The sequence below is a fragment of the Mustela lutreola genome, chromosome 3 (assembly GCF_030435805.1).
Source record: "Mustela lutreola isolate mMusLut2 chromosome 3, mMusLut2.pri, whole genome shotgun sequence".
NCBI classification, from domain to species: Eukaryota; Metazoa; Chordata; class Mammalia; order Carnivora; family Mustelidae; genus Mustela; species Mustela lutreola.
The window spans coordinates 144,204,801-144,218,449 of record NC_081292.1 but is presented as its reverse complement, the minus strand read 5'-3'; the positions used below and the strand labels follow the sequence as shown (position 1 = coordinate 144,218,449).

The following is a 13,649-nucleotide window of genomic DNA, read 5'->3' as shown; positions in this document are numbered from 1 at the left end:
AAATGAAGTGACCTTTCAATAGAATAGAAACATGTCAATTTTTAAAGTTCTAATTACTGGAGAATCAAATAAATAAATGACAGTAAAGGATTTTGTTTTTAAAACTACATTACTCATATTACTTAATGGCTAATTTCATAAAAGCAAATCAATGAATAAAAAAAGCAAAGTGGCAACTGCATAACAAATCAACTCATACCCAGCAAATAATAAAAAAGCTTTAACACAAAATCATACAAACTGACAATAACATGCTTTAACAAAAATGTTATTTTGTAAAATACTTTTTAACAGACTAGATTTGAAATACTGCTCTTATGACCATATTGGTAAAGTGGTCCAAATTATAGCATATCACAGGTCTTTAATTAAAAGTTTTGCTCTAAATTGGATCATCAATTTTATAAATATTGAATTAAGAAGATGCTAAGAAATACAGTGTTAAAGATACTTTTTTGGATGAGAGGCACCCACCCTTCAATGGAACTATATAAAATACATGATTTCTTCAATACAAAGAAAAAAATGACAATACCATGAACTCAAAACCTGTGGATAATATAAACATATATATTTATCAATTCAATACTGACTTTTATTCAACAAATATTTGAGTGGTTACTATATGCCAAGCATTACTGAGATGAACAAAGGTTACATTTAAGAGCAACAACCTTAAATTCTTTTGTGGAACAAGAAAAATTAAGTAAGTGCCCAGGACTATATAAATGGTACCTAGAAAGTGTGAACAACAGTTTTGTGCAGATTTACTTAGAGGTCAGAAAGGACTGTAAAGGTTTTAAAGGCACATCTTGTTTTACTGATTTTCACTGATTTCGGTTTTTTTTTTTTAAACACAAATTGAAGATTTTTGGCAAACTTGCATTGAGCAAGTCTATAGACCCCATTTTTCCAATAGATAGCATTTGTTCACTTCATGTCTCTGTGTCACATTTTAGTAATTCTCACAATATTTCAAAAATTTTTTCATTATTATGGTATTTATTGTAACTTGTTATCAGTGATTACAACTCAATGAAAGTAATATTTTAAAAATTAAGATATGTATGATGTTTTTTAGACATAATGCTATTGACACACAATAGACTGGAGTATAAACATACTTTTAAATACACTGGAAAACCAAAAAATTTGATTCATTTATCGTGATACTTGCTTTACTGTGATGGTCTGGAACCAAACCTGCAGTATTTATAAGGCACACCTGTAAACCCAAAGAATTTTCCTCCCACCTATAACAATTTTCCTGCAGATTCTGAAGAAGGTGCTATTCTTTAAAGACAAAAGAGACAGTTTTGGTTTCCTATCCAGAAGCTATGTCCCTAATTCTTTTTCCGTAACTGAACCCAAACTTGGCTGTTAATATTCCTTCCCCACTATATACCACATGTAATATCAGGGAAAGCTGACTCCTATCTGGTCTCCACCCTAGTTCCTGTCCCCTCCTGATCAGAATTCCAATTTTGAACAAAATTCAAAAATCTCTTCTACACAAAGTCCACATTTCTAAAAGGAACTTTACCCACTTTGAATTTCAGAGATGGACCTGGTTTTTCTAAGGGCAACAGTATGTCTGTTGGATATAACTGGGTATGGAATGAATGTGGACTCATGACCCAATTCTGGCTGACAGGATTACAGGAGAGGTTTGCTCTGGACTTGAAGAATCTTATATTCAAAGAAAGAGGGGGAAAAAAAAACACAGAAAGCCAACCTCTCTCTAAAACAAATACAAGTGTGAAAGCTCAAGCAAGTAAATCCAGTCAAAACTGGCAGCTGTTCTAAAAACGTAAGAAAATTAGACAATTCTTTTTTTTGTTTTTTAAAGATTTTATTTATTTATTTGACAGACAGAGATCACAAGTAGGCAGAGAGGCAGGCAGAGAGAGAGAAGGAAGCAGGCTCCCTGCTGAGAGGAGAGCCCGATGCGGGGCTTGATCCCAGGACTCCGGGATCATGACCTGAGCCGAAGGCAGAGGCTTTAACCCACTGAGCCACCCAGGCGCCCCTAGACAATTCTTATGGATAGCAGACCGCAAAGAAATAAACATGGAGTTTTTTTTCTTTTTTTCTTTTTTTTTTTGAGGAGATGAGAAGTAGGCAGAGAGGGGGGAAGCAGGCTCCCTGCTGAGCAGAGAGCCCAATGCGGGGTTCGATCCCAGGACAATGGAATCGTGACCTGAGCCGAAGGCAGAGGCTTCACACAGGCGCCCTAAACATGGATTTTTAAAAACACAGGTTGAATCAACCAACCCAGAAGTCTCACCCTAATTTGGGACCTGCTTTTAAGTGAGTTTTTAAATCTAAAGTCGAAACTATCATAACTAATGTAACTTTACACTAAATAAAGCTCCAAGGCCACTAACCACAATCTGGCGGAATTACATTAAAACCAAAATTGAGCTTTGAGATGGAGATACAAAATACCACACTTCTACAGAAAGACGCTAGAGTGACTTAACTTCCTCCTTCCACACAGATAGTTGCTGCAAATATATTCCTTGATATCAGTGCAACATGTAAGTACTAGTAAGCCATGGGTCCTGGTCTCAGTCCTTAAAGCTAAAGAGTGGCTCCAAAACATGAATCATATGTATATAGACATATATGACTTAAGAACCAATTTACTGTATTTAAGTTTGAGTGACCAAATTAAACAACAATACTGTTTTGTTGTCCATTATAAGAGTTTTGTAGATGACTTCAAAATCATCTTCTTAGTCTATATCACAAGGGTAGGCATGCAAGAAAGAATGAAGAACAGGTATGGAAAGAAAAAGATGATGCTTTAATAAGCGTCTCAACCATTTTTATACAGCCTTTTTCTTTTTTAAATAAAAGGAATAAGCAAGCTTTTGGTGCTTGCAATTTAAAGTGACATCTAAAGTTCTTACTCAAAGATAAGAAGCCATTTCAACACTAACTCAGATAAAGAAAGAAAAATGAAAGGTGGTAAGGTAATGTTTGCCAGGTTTGGACATGACACTTGGCCTTTCGAATTCTCAAGCAAAAAAAAATAAGGGAAATGTCCAAAAGCCTAAAAACAGTAACCACCACATACTACCTGTGGTACAAAAGATTTCAATTTCATATTATTATTCTTTCTTATGGTTAGTACATTTATAAACTATTATTAATGCATGAATTATAATAGCTATAAAAATACAATATTACTTCTACAAAATATTAAGTTATCAAAATCAGATTAATTATAAATACTTATTTGGCTCCGAAAGATTTCGCTTCACTTACCCTGACTACTTTCATTCTGGTTTTCTGCTTTTCTCTTTCTTCCTCTGGATGACTCTGATTGTTTCTTCTCTGGTGTCTACAGAAAGCAAGTTAAGAGAATTTAAAGTTACAGTTTTTACACACACAGTAACTACAGCCAGTATAAAAATTATTATTTTCAAAACAAAAACTATTTTGTTCAATAGTGCTCATGTGAATGTAAATGTATAATTGCCTATATACAATTGATTTAAAAGTTAAATTTTGCAACTGTGTAAATTTTAAACATCCAAAGTACAGAAAAAGTCCTTGTACAAATTACTTGAAATTCACATTTACAGAATTCGACTTGAGATGGATAAAAAATCTGAGAGTAAGCAGCCATTTAAAGCACCCTTCAAATTCTTAACTGATTGGGCAAAAAATAAGTAAAGAAAAATACCCTATGTTTTTCCTATTTGTTTTCTATTAATCACACATATTTAGTCTTTAAAGTAAACTTGGATGAAAAAGAAAAGAGCAGAATTCAAACCCCAATATATATACAATCCTTATAATTATTATCTAACAACTACAGTAAATTCATAGATTATGCTCTAAGTCAGTGGCAGCAAACTACAGCCCAATGACCAAATCTGCTAGTCACCTGTTTTTATAATGCCCATTACCTAGGCATAACTTTTATATTTTTAAGTAACTGAAAATTTTAATAATTAAAACAATATTATGATGTGAAAATTTTAAGAAACTCAAATTTCAGTGTCCATAAATAATGTTTTATTGGAACACAGCTATACTCATTCATTTATGTACTGACTATGGCTGCTTTCACACTATGATATCAGAGTTAGTTCCCAGAAAGACTATATGGTCCACAAAGCCTAAAAACATCTGGCCCTTTACAGAAGAAGTCTGCAGATTCCCCAACCCTAGATGATTGCTTGTTCTCAAATTAGCATTTTCATCAGGCTAAAATAACAAGTAATTTTTGTGGAATCTAACAAGATGTTATGCTTAGTTAAAAATCAAAACTAAGAACAAAAAGCACACTGCAATGGCACAAGGTCCTCAAATTCTAAAAGATTAGCAAGTATGTCTGGTGCCAGAACAAAGAACATTTGAATGAATGATACATCGAAGCAACTTAAAATAAACCTCTAAAGCCAGTGCAGTTCCCAGACAAGAAAGGGAAATAATCTATATTTTGTTGTCTCTGAGTAGTCTATGATTAAACAATATGAATGACAACACATAACTTGTGTTGAGCATCTATGATTCCTCTTCAGAATAATGGAGATTTTAAGTTCTCTTACCCATTTTTTCAACATAACAGATACAGAGGATGAATCAAATGTTCCAGTGCCTGAATTCTTCAACAACAGGAGTTCTATCATCTCCCCATCCCCTCCATTTCCTCATGCCTAGCGTACAGTTATCACTTGATAGCTACATTAATATTAAATAATTTATTCAAGGTAACCAGGATTTAAATCAAATTCAAGCCTGTACTTCCATGGCCGAAATGCTCTTTTTTTCTGTAAACGACATGCTATGTGTTCTGTATCAAAAATATTTCAAAATTTTATCAAGTTTGTAAATAAAATTATAACCGATAAACTGCCTTCATGTTTTCATAACACAAACCAGGGATCTTAAAGAAATCTTCCCTAACTGGCAATCTACTCAGGAAGTAGACTGATGTATCAGCAGGTTAGGGTAAATAGTTCATTATTTATCAGACTCAGGCAAACAATAACCAATTTTCTATTTTACTCAAAAAAGCACCAAATAAAAACTCTAAGTTAACATTTTTATAAAGAACCCTAAAATCTATCTTAAAACAAAAGAGGATTCCCAAATAGTACTTATTCACAACTTTATCTAATCTATGTAAAAAAAAAAGTAGCTTAAGATCAATAAAATACAGTTTTTCATTACAGTTTAATGTTGCACTAATTTTTAAGCATGGCAGGATCCCATCTGTATTCCATCTTAAATCCTGACTAGCTACTTTTAAATAAACAACAACAACAAAATCACATAGAATAACACAATTCTAAAAATTATACTAGAAACATTTTCTACCTATGGTTTCGTATCACTTTCTAAAATATTTTCCAAGGAACAGTGGATGAGTTAGGTTGAGAGGCTACTTTTTTTTTTTTTTTAATTTTTTATTTTTATAAACATATATTTTTATCCCCAGGGGGAGAGGCTACATTTTAAATGCAGAGCAGAGTGGGACAGTTCAGCCAGGGTGAACAAAGTTAGATTTATTAAGCACAAAGCTTTTAAATGCTAACATTCACCTGCTATCTCCAAAAGGGGAATGGGATGGAAAGTTATAGTGTATGAAGAAATTCACAAACTTATTTGGAATAACACTCATTAACCACTTTACTGGATATATACTTGAAGAAACTTAGGGTCTTTTTTTTTCCCCCTAAAGACCTACAGATTATTTAAGTAAAAACTGAGGCAAAATTTCACTACCTAAATTTAAAATTTAATGGCATGGGAAAGTGGGACAGTCCTTGGAGAAAATGTCATTTTGTTAAAAACAATGAATGAAAAAACCTAGATGCAGGGACGCCTCGGTGGCTCAGTTGGTTAAGCGGCTGCCTTCGGCTCAGGTTATGATCCCAGCATCCTGGGATCGTGTCCCACATTGAGCTCCTTGCTCAGCAGGGAGCCTGCTTCTCCCTCTGCCTCTGCCTGCCTGTGCTCATTTGCTCTCTCTCCCTCTATCCCTGACAAATAAATAAATAAAATCTTTAAAAAAAAAAAAGAAAGAAAAGAAAAGAAAAAACCTAGATGCATATTTATTACAGTGTAAAAACAACCCAAAAGGCAACAAGTTTACCTCCTTTCAACCAGAGAATTTGAGGAATGGGTGTGTGTGTGGGGGGGAACAAGACTAAAATTAATTTTAAGACTATAATGTATAACTAGTACAGGTAAAGAAGTTGGAAATAGGTAATAAACTGAAAAGTTGAACAAAAATAAAAAACGAAAAAGGAAAACTGAGATGTAACTAAATTCATCTATAAAATAAGTGTTTCTATTACAAACAGACCATATTTCATCCCTTCCTATAAACCCTAATCTTTTCTCACCCATGTCCTACTGTTACCACCTCATTCCTCACTCTCACCTCAGATTATTTTAGACTTGTTCTGTCAGCCCAAAAGAAACATCATTTCCCAGAAAGCAAGAACCACTGGTCTCTGAAGAACCACAGACTGAGACTAAGAATCAAACTCTGGGTCTCTAGGTCCGTTTTTTTTTTTTTTTTAAAGGATTTTATTTATTTGACAGAGATCACAAGAAGGCACAGAGGGAGAGAGAGAGAGAGGGAGGAGGAAGTAGGCTCCCTGTCTAGCAAAGAGCCTGATGCGGGACTCAATCCCAGAACCCTGAGATCATGACCTGAGCTGAAGGCAGAGGCTTATTAACCCACTGAGCCACCCAGGCAGCCCTCTGGGTCCATTACTTACAGTAAGACTCCAATTTTTCATCAGTTTTTTTTTTAGTAATCTCTGTGCCCTACATGGGGCTCAAATTCACAACCCCAAGGATCAAGAGTCACATATTCTACTGACTGAGCCAGCCAGGCACCCTATTCTCATCAATTTTAAAATGTGGTAATACAGGTGTAGGACTATGGGGATTAAATAAGAAACACACCAGAGACACACTTAGTACACCATCTGAAACAGTTGTGAAACAGTACACCATCTGAAACATCTATAAATGTCAATAAGCACCCAATAAATTTTCTTATCTGAATTTAAAGTTACAGTTTTTACACACACAATTACTACATCTAGTATAAAATTGTTTTTTCAAAACAAAAACTGTTTATTATTATTATTATTATTATTCCAAAAATCTATGTACTTTTCTATTTCAAAACTTCAATCACATGTTAAATGATTAGCAGTTTCTTTCCTAACAGCTTAAAAATAACTTGTAGGGCTTACAAAATAAGCGATGTTTCCTCTTTAAGGTCCCATTCAACTCTCTTTTCAACTATAAGCTACAGAACCAGCAGTCTACGGTCTAAATATGCTATACTAACCTCAGGAAAATGTGCATTACGGTTTTTTTGTTGTTGTTTTTAAATGTAAGTCTGAACAGTACCTATAGTAAACAAAACTAAAATTCTCAGTGAAGGTTACTGCTAACAGTTCTCCTGAGTTCTCATTTCTACACGGATTTGAGAATTTAGAACCCTGGAGATTTAGGATATGCAGAAAGGTACCAAATATTTCATCTCTAAAATGGCTCACCAGTGAAGAAAGATTCAGAATGCTATCTGCGATTTTCAAACTGTACTCCAGAGATACCTTAGGAGAGGAGGTTGTGCCTCAAAAGATGTTAAAGAAGAGGAAAAGGGAAGGAAGGAGCAGGGAGCTGAACTAAGGCACTAGCCTATCAAAGACACATCCTACCTCCACCTCCATGCCTGCAAACACAGCACCCCTCATTTTAACAGAGGTTCCATGTTGGACTTACTTTGAAGGAAGAGTTCTACAGCTTAAAAAAAGATTTGAAAACCCACTGATCTTGACCAGTGATCTCCTAGAAAATCCAAGGGACATCAACCAAGCCAGCTTTGCATTTGCACAAGGTGTAAAAATTGCACATATTGCATATTTTATAGAATGTTTTCAAGTTTATTACTACTCTTGCTGATGCAGTCGTTTCTTTCTTTGCTTCTCTAATTTTTTTTTCTTAACTACTGCATTACAGCTGACCAGAAAATAGATGGCAAAATAAATACGGAAAGCAAAATATGATATGGCTTTATTTTTAAAGATTTATTCATTTGAGACAGAGAGAGCACAAGCTGGGGGAGGGCCAGCAGGAGAGAGAGAATCTGAAGCAGATACCACACTGAGCACGGAACCCAATGAAGACTCCATCTCACAACTATGAGATTCATGACCTAAATGGAGAAGCTCAACTGAATGCACAACCCAGGTGCCCCTGATTTGGCTTTGAAAGATGGAAAGACTACCACAATTATAAAAAGTCAAAGAATTACACTGTACAATGGAACAGTGGTTAGGAGAAAGTGACGAAAGTAGAAAGTGGTACTGTTCATATCAATTTAGCTTTATAAATGCTAATTTGTAATCATACCAAAATCTGAACGATTACTGTGGCATTTAAATGCTCTAAGATATCAGTGATAATTTACATGGTATTTTCTAGCAATTGAACAGTATGTTCAAAAAACAGACAAATCTAAAGGACTCAAGAGGTGGTAGTGATATAATTAAACTAATGCTTCTATTTTATTTGGAATTTAAGCCAGTGATTATTAAACAAGTTTTCAAATCTAATATGGGATCCTGTTTTATCTGACTCCTTGACTTATTTTTTAAAATAAAAATAAATGTGTTTCTTCAATGCAAGTAAGACAAAATATAAAAAAAAAAATCCTACAATCTTAACACTGCCACAGGAGGGAGATAAATCAGTATGAATTGTGCCATGATAGAAGATAACCACCTCTATCAGCCTCCAAATAGAGCTATTTAAAATTATTGGCATAAATGCATTATAGGAAATTTTAACAGTATGTTCAGATATCATCACAAAAGAGAAGGAGTAGATATTAAAATTTTTTACCTCTACCTTAAGTAGATTTCATCAGCCTTGACTGGACAACAAAAAGAAAAGTCAGAGATCATCATCTCTATAAATTTACTACAGTTAATGACACAGATATATTTAATCTCTTCCCATTGAATGAGAAAATTCTTTAGAATAGAAAGAAGAATGGGGCACCTGGGTGGCTCAGTCGGTTAAGCATCTGCCTTCGGCTAGCTCATGATCCCAGAGTCCTCGGACTGAACCTGCTTCTCCTACTTCCTCTGCCCCTCCCTGCCTTGTGCTCAATCTCTCTCTCTCAAATAAATAAATAACATCTTAAAAAAATATAGAAAGAAAAGTTACTTAAATATTAAATAATACCCGTAACAAAATATTCAATCCTCCATCTTGTCAGAATGTATTTTTTCCAACTGATTCATTTAGCTACAGATTAGTTTAAAAAAATACAAATCACTGGCTATTCCAATGATTCATAGGGTTACTCAGCTATCAAATTTAAGGTCACTATACTTCAAAAAAAATGGCATGACAAATTTATGCCAATGTTCAATTTTATTCCATATTTCTAGGCAAAATTTGTTGAACTAGATGTGAGACAGGAAAATGTTGAAGAAATCTGTTACTTTAATGGCACATATCAAAACAGCACTGAACTAGAAAGGAAAATCTGGAGTTTTATAAAAATAGTCAATGTAAAATAGATGTTCTATTCAAGAATATCAGATGTACAAGATACTGTTTCTTCCAACCTTTTGCTATAAAAATTTGGTTAGAATAATGCACTTTAAGAAAACTAAAATTCTATTGTAAAAATTTCTTTGCTGCTTTGCATCCAATTTACATTTAGTTAAAACTATCATGAGATATGTACATCCTAGTTCAAGGATTTTGAGCTGGCAGGACCTGAAATTCACAGTCTGTCTTTGCCCAACAGTCAAAACTTTAATATGGAGAACAATTATTATCTGGAAATGTTTGCTTGAATCTTTGACATCTAAAGAAGATCTTTGTTACATTGCTGACTTTAATATTTAGTGTAACAAGTTTATTTACTTCTTGGAACATTGAAAAAATAAAGTTTAAATTAAAAAAAAAAAAGTTTATGTATGCAACATTTTGGGATCCTATCATGAAATAATAGCATCTCCTTGCTGTTTCAAGTAAATCCAATCAACACATCAGCAATTTTGAGTGTAGCCTATTTTCTGCTGTACTGCTTTTATTATTTAATAATATGTACTATCAAAGATGGTGGAGAGCCAATAAGATAAACTTAGGTAACTACCCAATGGAAATGTGTGCTGTCTTACAGGTTACTTAAACTGTGCCAGCTCACATCATTTTTTGGGTTTTTGCCCAAAGGAACCTTACTTGCCTTACAAACAGATAATATCCACAAGCACATGAGCACCTAAAAGAACTGTAATACTACTGCAATCTTACTCTTAATTTTTAAAAGCTACCTTAACTTGCCATCCTCATAGTCTGACTTCTCAAGCTCCTATTATCTGGACCCATTTTAAATTTGCATTCACGTATGTTTAAAGGAGCATACCAAGTTTCAATATTGATGAATGCAATTTTATTAGCCATTTTCTGACAATTTACAAAGCATAATTACTTCTTGGCATTTTCCCCTTCTCTGGCTTTCCCTTTAAGGCGTTATTTGTTGAACAATATAAAACAAAACATAAAATAAAGTTGGACTTTCCCCCCTATTCATATGATCTTTAAAGTTTTCAAATCATACAGCCAGAATAAAACAGACATATAGAGCAACTGCTGTGGAAGGAAAAAGCAAATTTTCAAGATAACTTATTCTGGAAATGTTGGCATTTTGAAAGTACTTACAATAGTAAAATTTAGAACAGTGATTTCACAACTTTTCTCCCGGTGTGACACTCATGATGGAGTAAAATATACTCCTGTATAATATCCCTACAGACCTTTCTCTGAACATGAATCGCTAAATCCTTAAACAATATCTTTGGGACAGACACTTCTAAATGTAAATGTTGTGTCACAGAATATGAACACTAAAAATTTTACATATTGCAAAAGTGCATTTTCAAAGGCAGTATCAATCACACTTTCACTGTGATAATGCCCACTAACCTTTAAATATCTACCTGATGTGTTAAGGGGGAAAAAAAGTGGTATCCCATTGCTATTCTCTGTAGCAATACATTTATAACCCTCAAAAAGTGTGTTTTTAAATTTTTTTTAATTAATGATTTTTATTTATTTATTTGAAAGATCAGAAGTAGTCAGAGAGGCAGGCAGAGAGAGAGAGAGAGGAGGAAGCAGGCTCCCCACCGAGCAGAGAGCCCGATGCGGGGCTCAATCCCAGGACCCTGAGACCATGACCTGAGCCGAAGGCAGAGGCTTTAACCCACTGAGCCACCCAGGCACCCCAAAAAGTGTGTTTTTTAAAATAAATCGTTCTATCATAAAGATATTAGCATGGATTCTCAATGTTACTATACATCATAATCACTTACAAAGCTTTTATTTGAAGTTCATGCTGAAGTGCCCATTCCAAATTTAACCATTTCTGGAGAGAGACCAAAGGAATCCTTACTTTTAAAGAGCTCCAGGGGCACCTGCGTGGTACAGTCAGTTAAGCATCCAACTCTAGGTTTTGGTGCAGGGTGAGATCTCATGGATCATGAGATCAAGCCCCGTGTAGGGCTCCATGCTTAGCTCAGAGTCTGCTGAAGACTCTCTCTTCTCTCTCAAATAAATAAATAAATAAATAAATCTTTAAAAAAAAAAGGGCTCCAGAAGTGATGCATGCATTAGCAATAGGCAATTTATATATACAACAATAAGTCCTGCAATATTCCACATTGGAAATTGTCTAAAATTAAGAAATTACTCTTGGGGCACCTAGGTGGCTTAGTTGGTTAAGCATCTGATTCCTGATTCCGGCTCAGGTCATGATCTCATGGGTGTGAGATAACAGCTCCCACAAAGGGTTCCGACCTCAGCGGGAGTCTGCTTCAGATTCTCTCTCTCTCTGCCCCTCTCCCCACCTACAAGCAGGCACTCAGACACTCTTTCCCTCTCTCAAATAAAAAAATCTTTTAAAAAAATTAATATAATCTTCTATTAAAAATTAAAGACCCCTGGGGCGCCTGGGTGGCACAGAGGGTTAAGCCTCTGCCTTCGGCTCAGGTCATGATCTCAGGGTCTTGGGATCATGCCCCACATCGGGCTCTCTGCTCGTCAGGGGGACCTGACTGCCTCTCTGCCTACTTGTGATCTCTGTCAAATAAATAAATAAAATCTTGGGACGCCTGGGTGGCTCAGTTGGTTAAGTAGCTGCCTTCGGCTCAGGTTGTGATCCCAGAGTCCTGGGATCGAGTCCCACATCGGGCTCCTTGCTCAGCAGGGAGCCTGCTTCTCCCTCTGCCTCTGCCTGCCATTCTGTCTGCCTGTGCTCACTCATTCCCCTTTCTCCCTCTGATAAATAAATAAAATCTTTAAAAATAAATAAATAAATAAATAAATAAATAAATAAATAAAATCTTTAAGAAAAAATTAAAGACCCAAATTGTCGCATATAGCAGAAAACTCATTAGGATATAAGAAGTCCAGTGGATTGTCATGGTTACTCAGCTATTTTAGAAAATGAGAATTAATCATAATACTATGTTCTGCTAACAAAAATACATCTAATATTTTTAAAGCTCTACTACAGTATAACATACTGAAGTCAAACTTATCAGTAATGTCAGCTTGTGCTGATTGCCCTTAAAATCCAGACTAAAAGCAGTATTTATCAGATAAAATATTTGTGAAATGCTATTAGCCCAGGCATATATTGGACTGGCAAATTTGATGTAACTATAAACTACCTTAAATCTAAATATTTCCAATAAAAGAATACCATTTTTCCCCCAAAAGACTAGCTAGGAACATTTAACTAGTAAGTTACACATTATCTTAGTTACAGAGAGAGAGCAGAGCACAGACAGCCGTTGAGAACGTTACTTCAAAACAAAACAGATACCTTGGAATTAGAATTTTGACTGTTAACTTACTATCTGTAGGCAAATTAACTAATCTCTCTAGGGTTCTGCTTCCATACTTAGGAGATGTAAAACTTAAAAAGAATTGTAATCTAGCTCCACAGGTAACATGTTCAAACTATTTATCTGCTTCATTAATGGGCAGGGTTCTCAACCAGGGCATATCTGGCAATGACTGGATATACTTTGGGTTGTCACAAGCAGGAGAGGGGTGGCTGGGGGTTGGGGGGTGGGGAGAGTAGGTAGATATCTAATGTGTTAGGCAGAGATGCTGCTAAACATACTACATTCACAGACAACCCCATCCCACCTCAAGAATTATCTGATCCCAAATGTCAACAACATTAAGGTTAAGGAACCTTGGTGTGATTAATGTGTAAGAATCATTTGTAGTTGCTGACACAAAAACTACCTGAATAGTTTGCTACAACTAAAGTGATGTTCTATTTACTCATTCAACAAACGTTTACTGAGCATATAATACTATGGTCAAGCACTATACCAGGTTCCACTTTTAAAGTTATCTTAGGATGACTTGGCATTTTTCTCTTCTAATCTTATCTTTATCAATCAACTCAGAATGTTCTTGTTCTAAAAACAACCAACCACTGACACTAAATGCACAATATTTAATAGCTATTTATTTCCTGGCTAAGTAAATGGGTTATAGAACATTTTTTCAAGATTTCATGATTTATAAGAAAGTGAAAGATGATCTATACAGAGTATATTAGAATG

At 34.9% G+C, this 13,649-nt stretch overlaps 1 protein-coding gene across 3 annotated transcripts in view; it reads right to left on the bottom strand.

Annotated features, from left to right (window-relative positions):
• Window positions 1-13,649, bottom strand: part of TLK1 (tousled like kinase 1) — a 143,593-nt gene that overhangs the window by 61,037 nt on the left and 68,907 nt on the right. For all 3 annotated transcript variants that reach the window (XM_059167060.1, XM_059167062.1, XM_059167061.1), the window contains one exon: window positions 3,274-3,349. In XM_059167060.1, coding sequence (XP_059023043.1) covers window positions 3,274-3,349 — 76 coding nt within the window. The remainder of the gene's footprint in view (window positions 1-3,273; window positions 3,350-13,649) is intronic.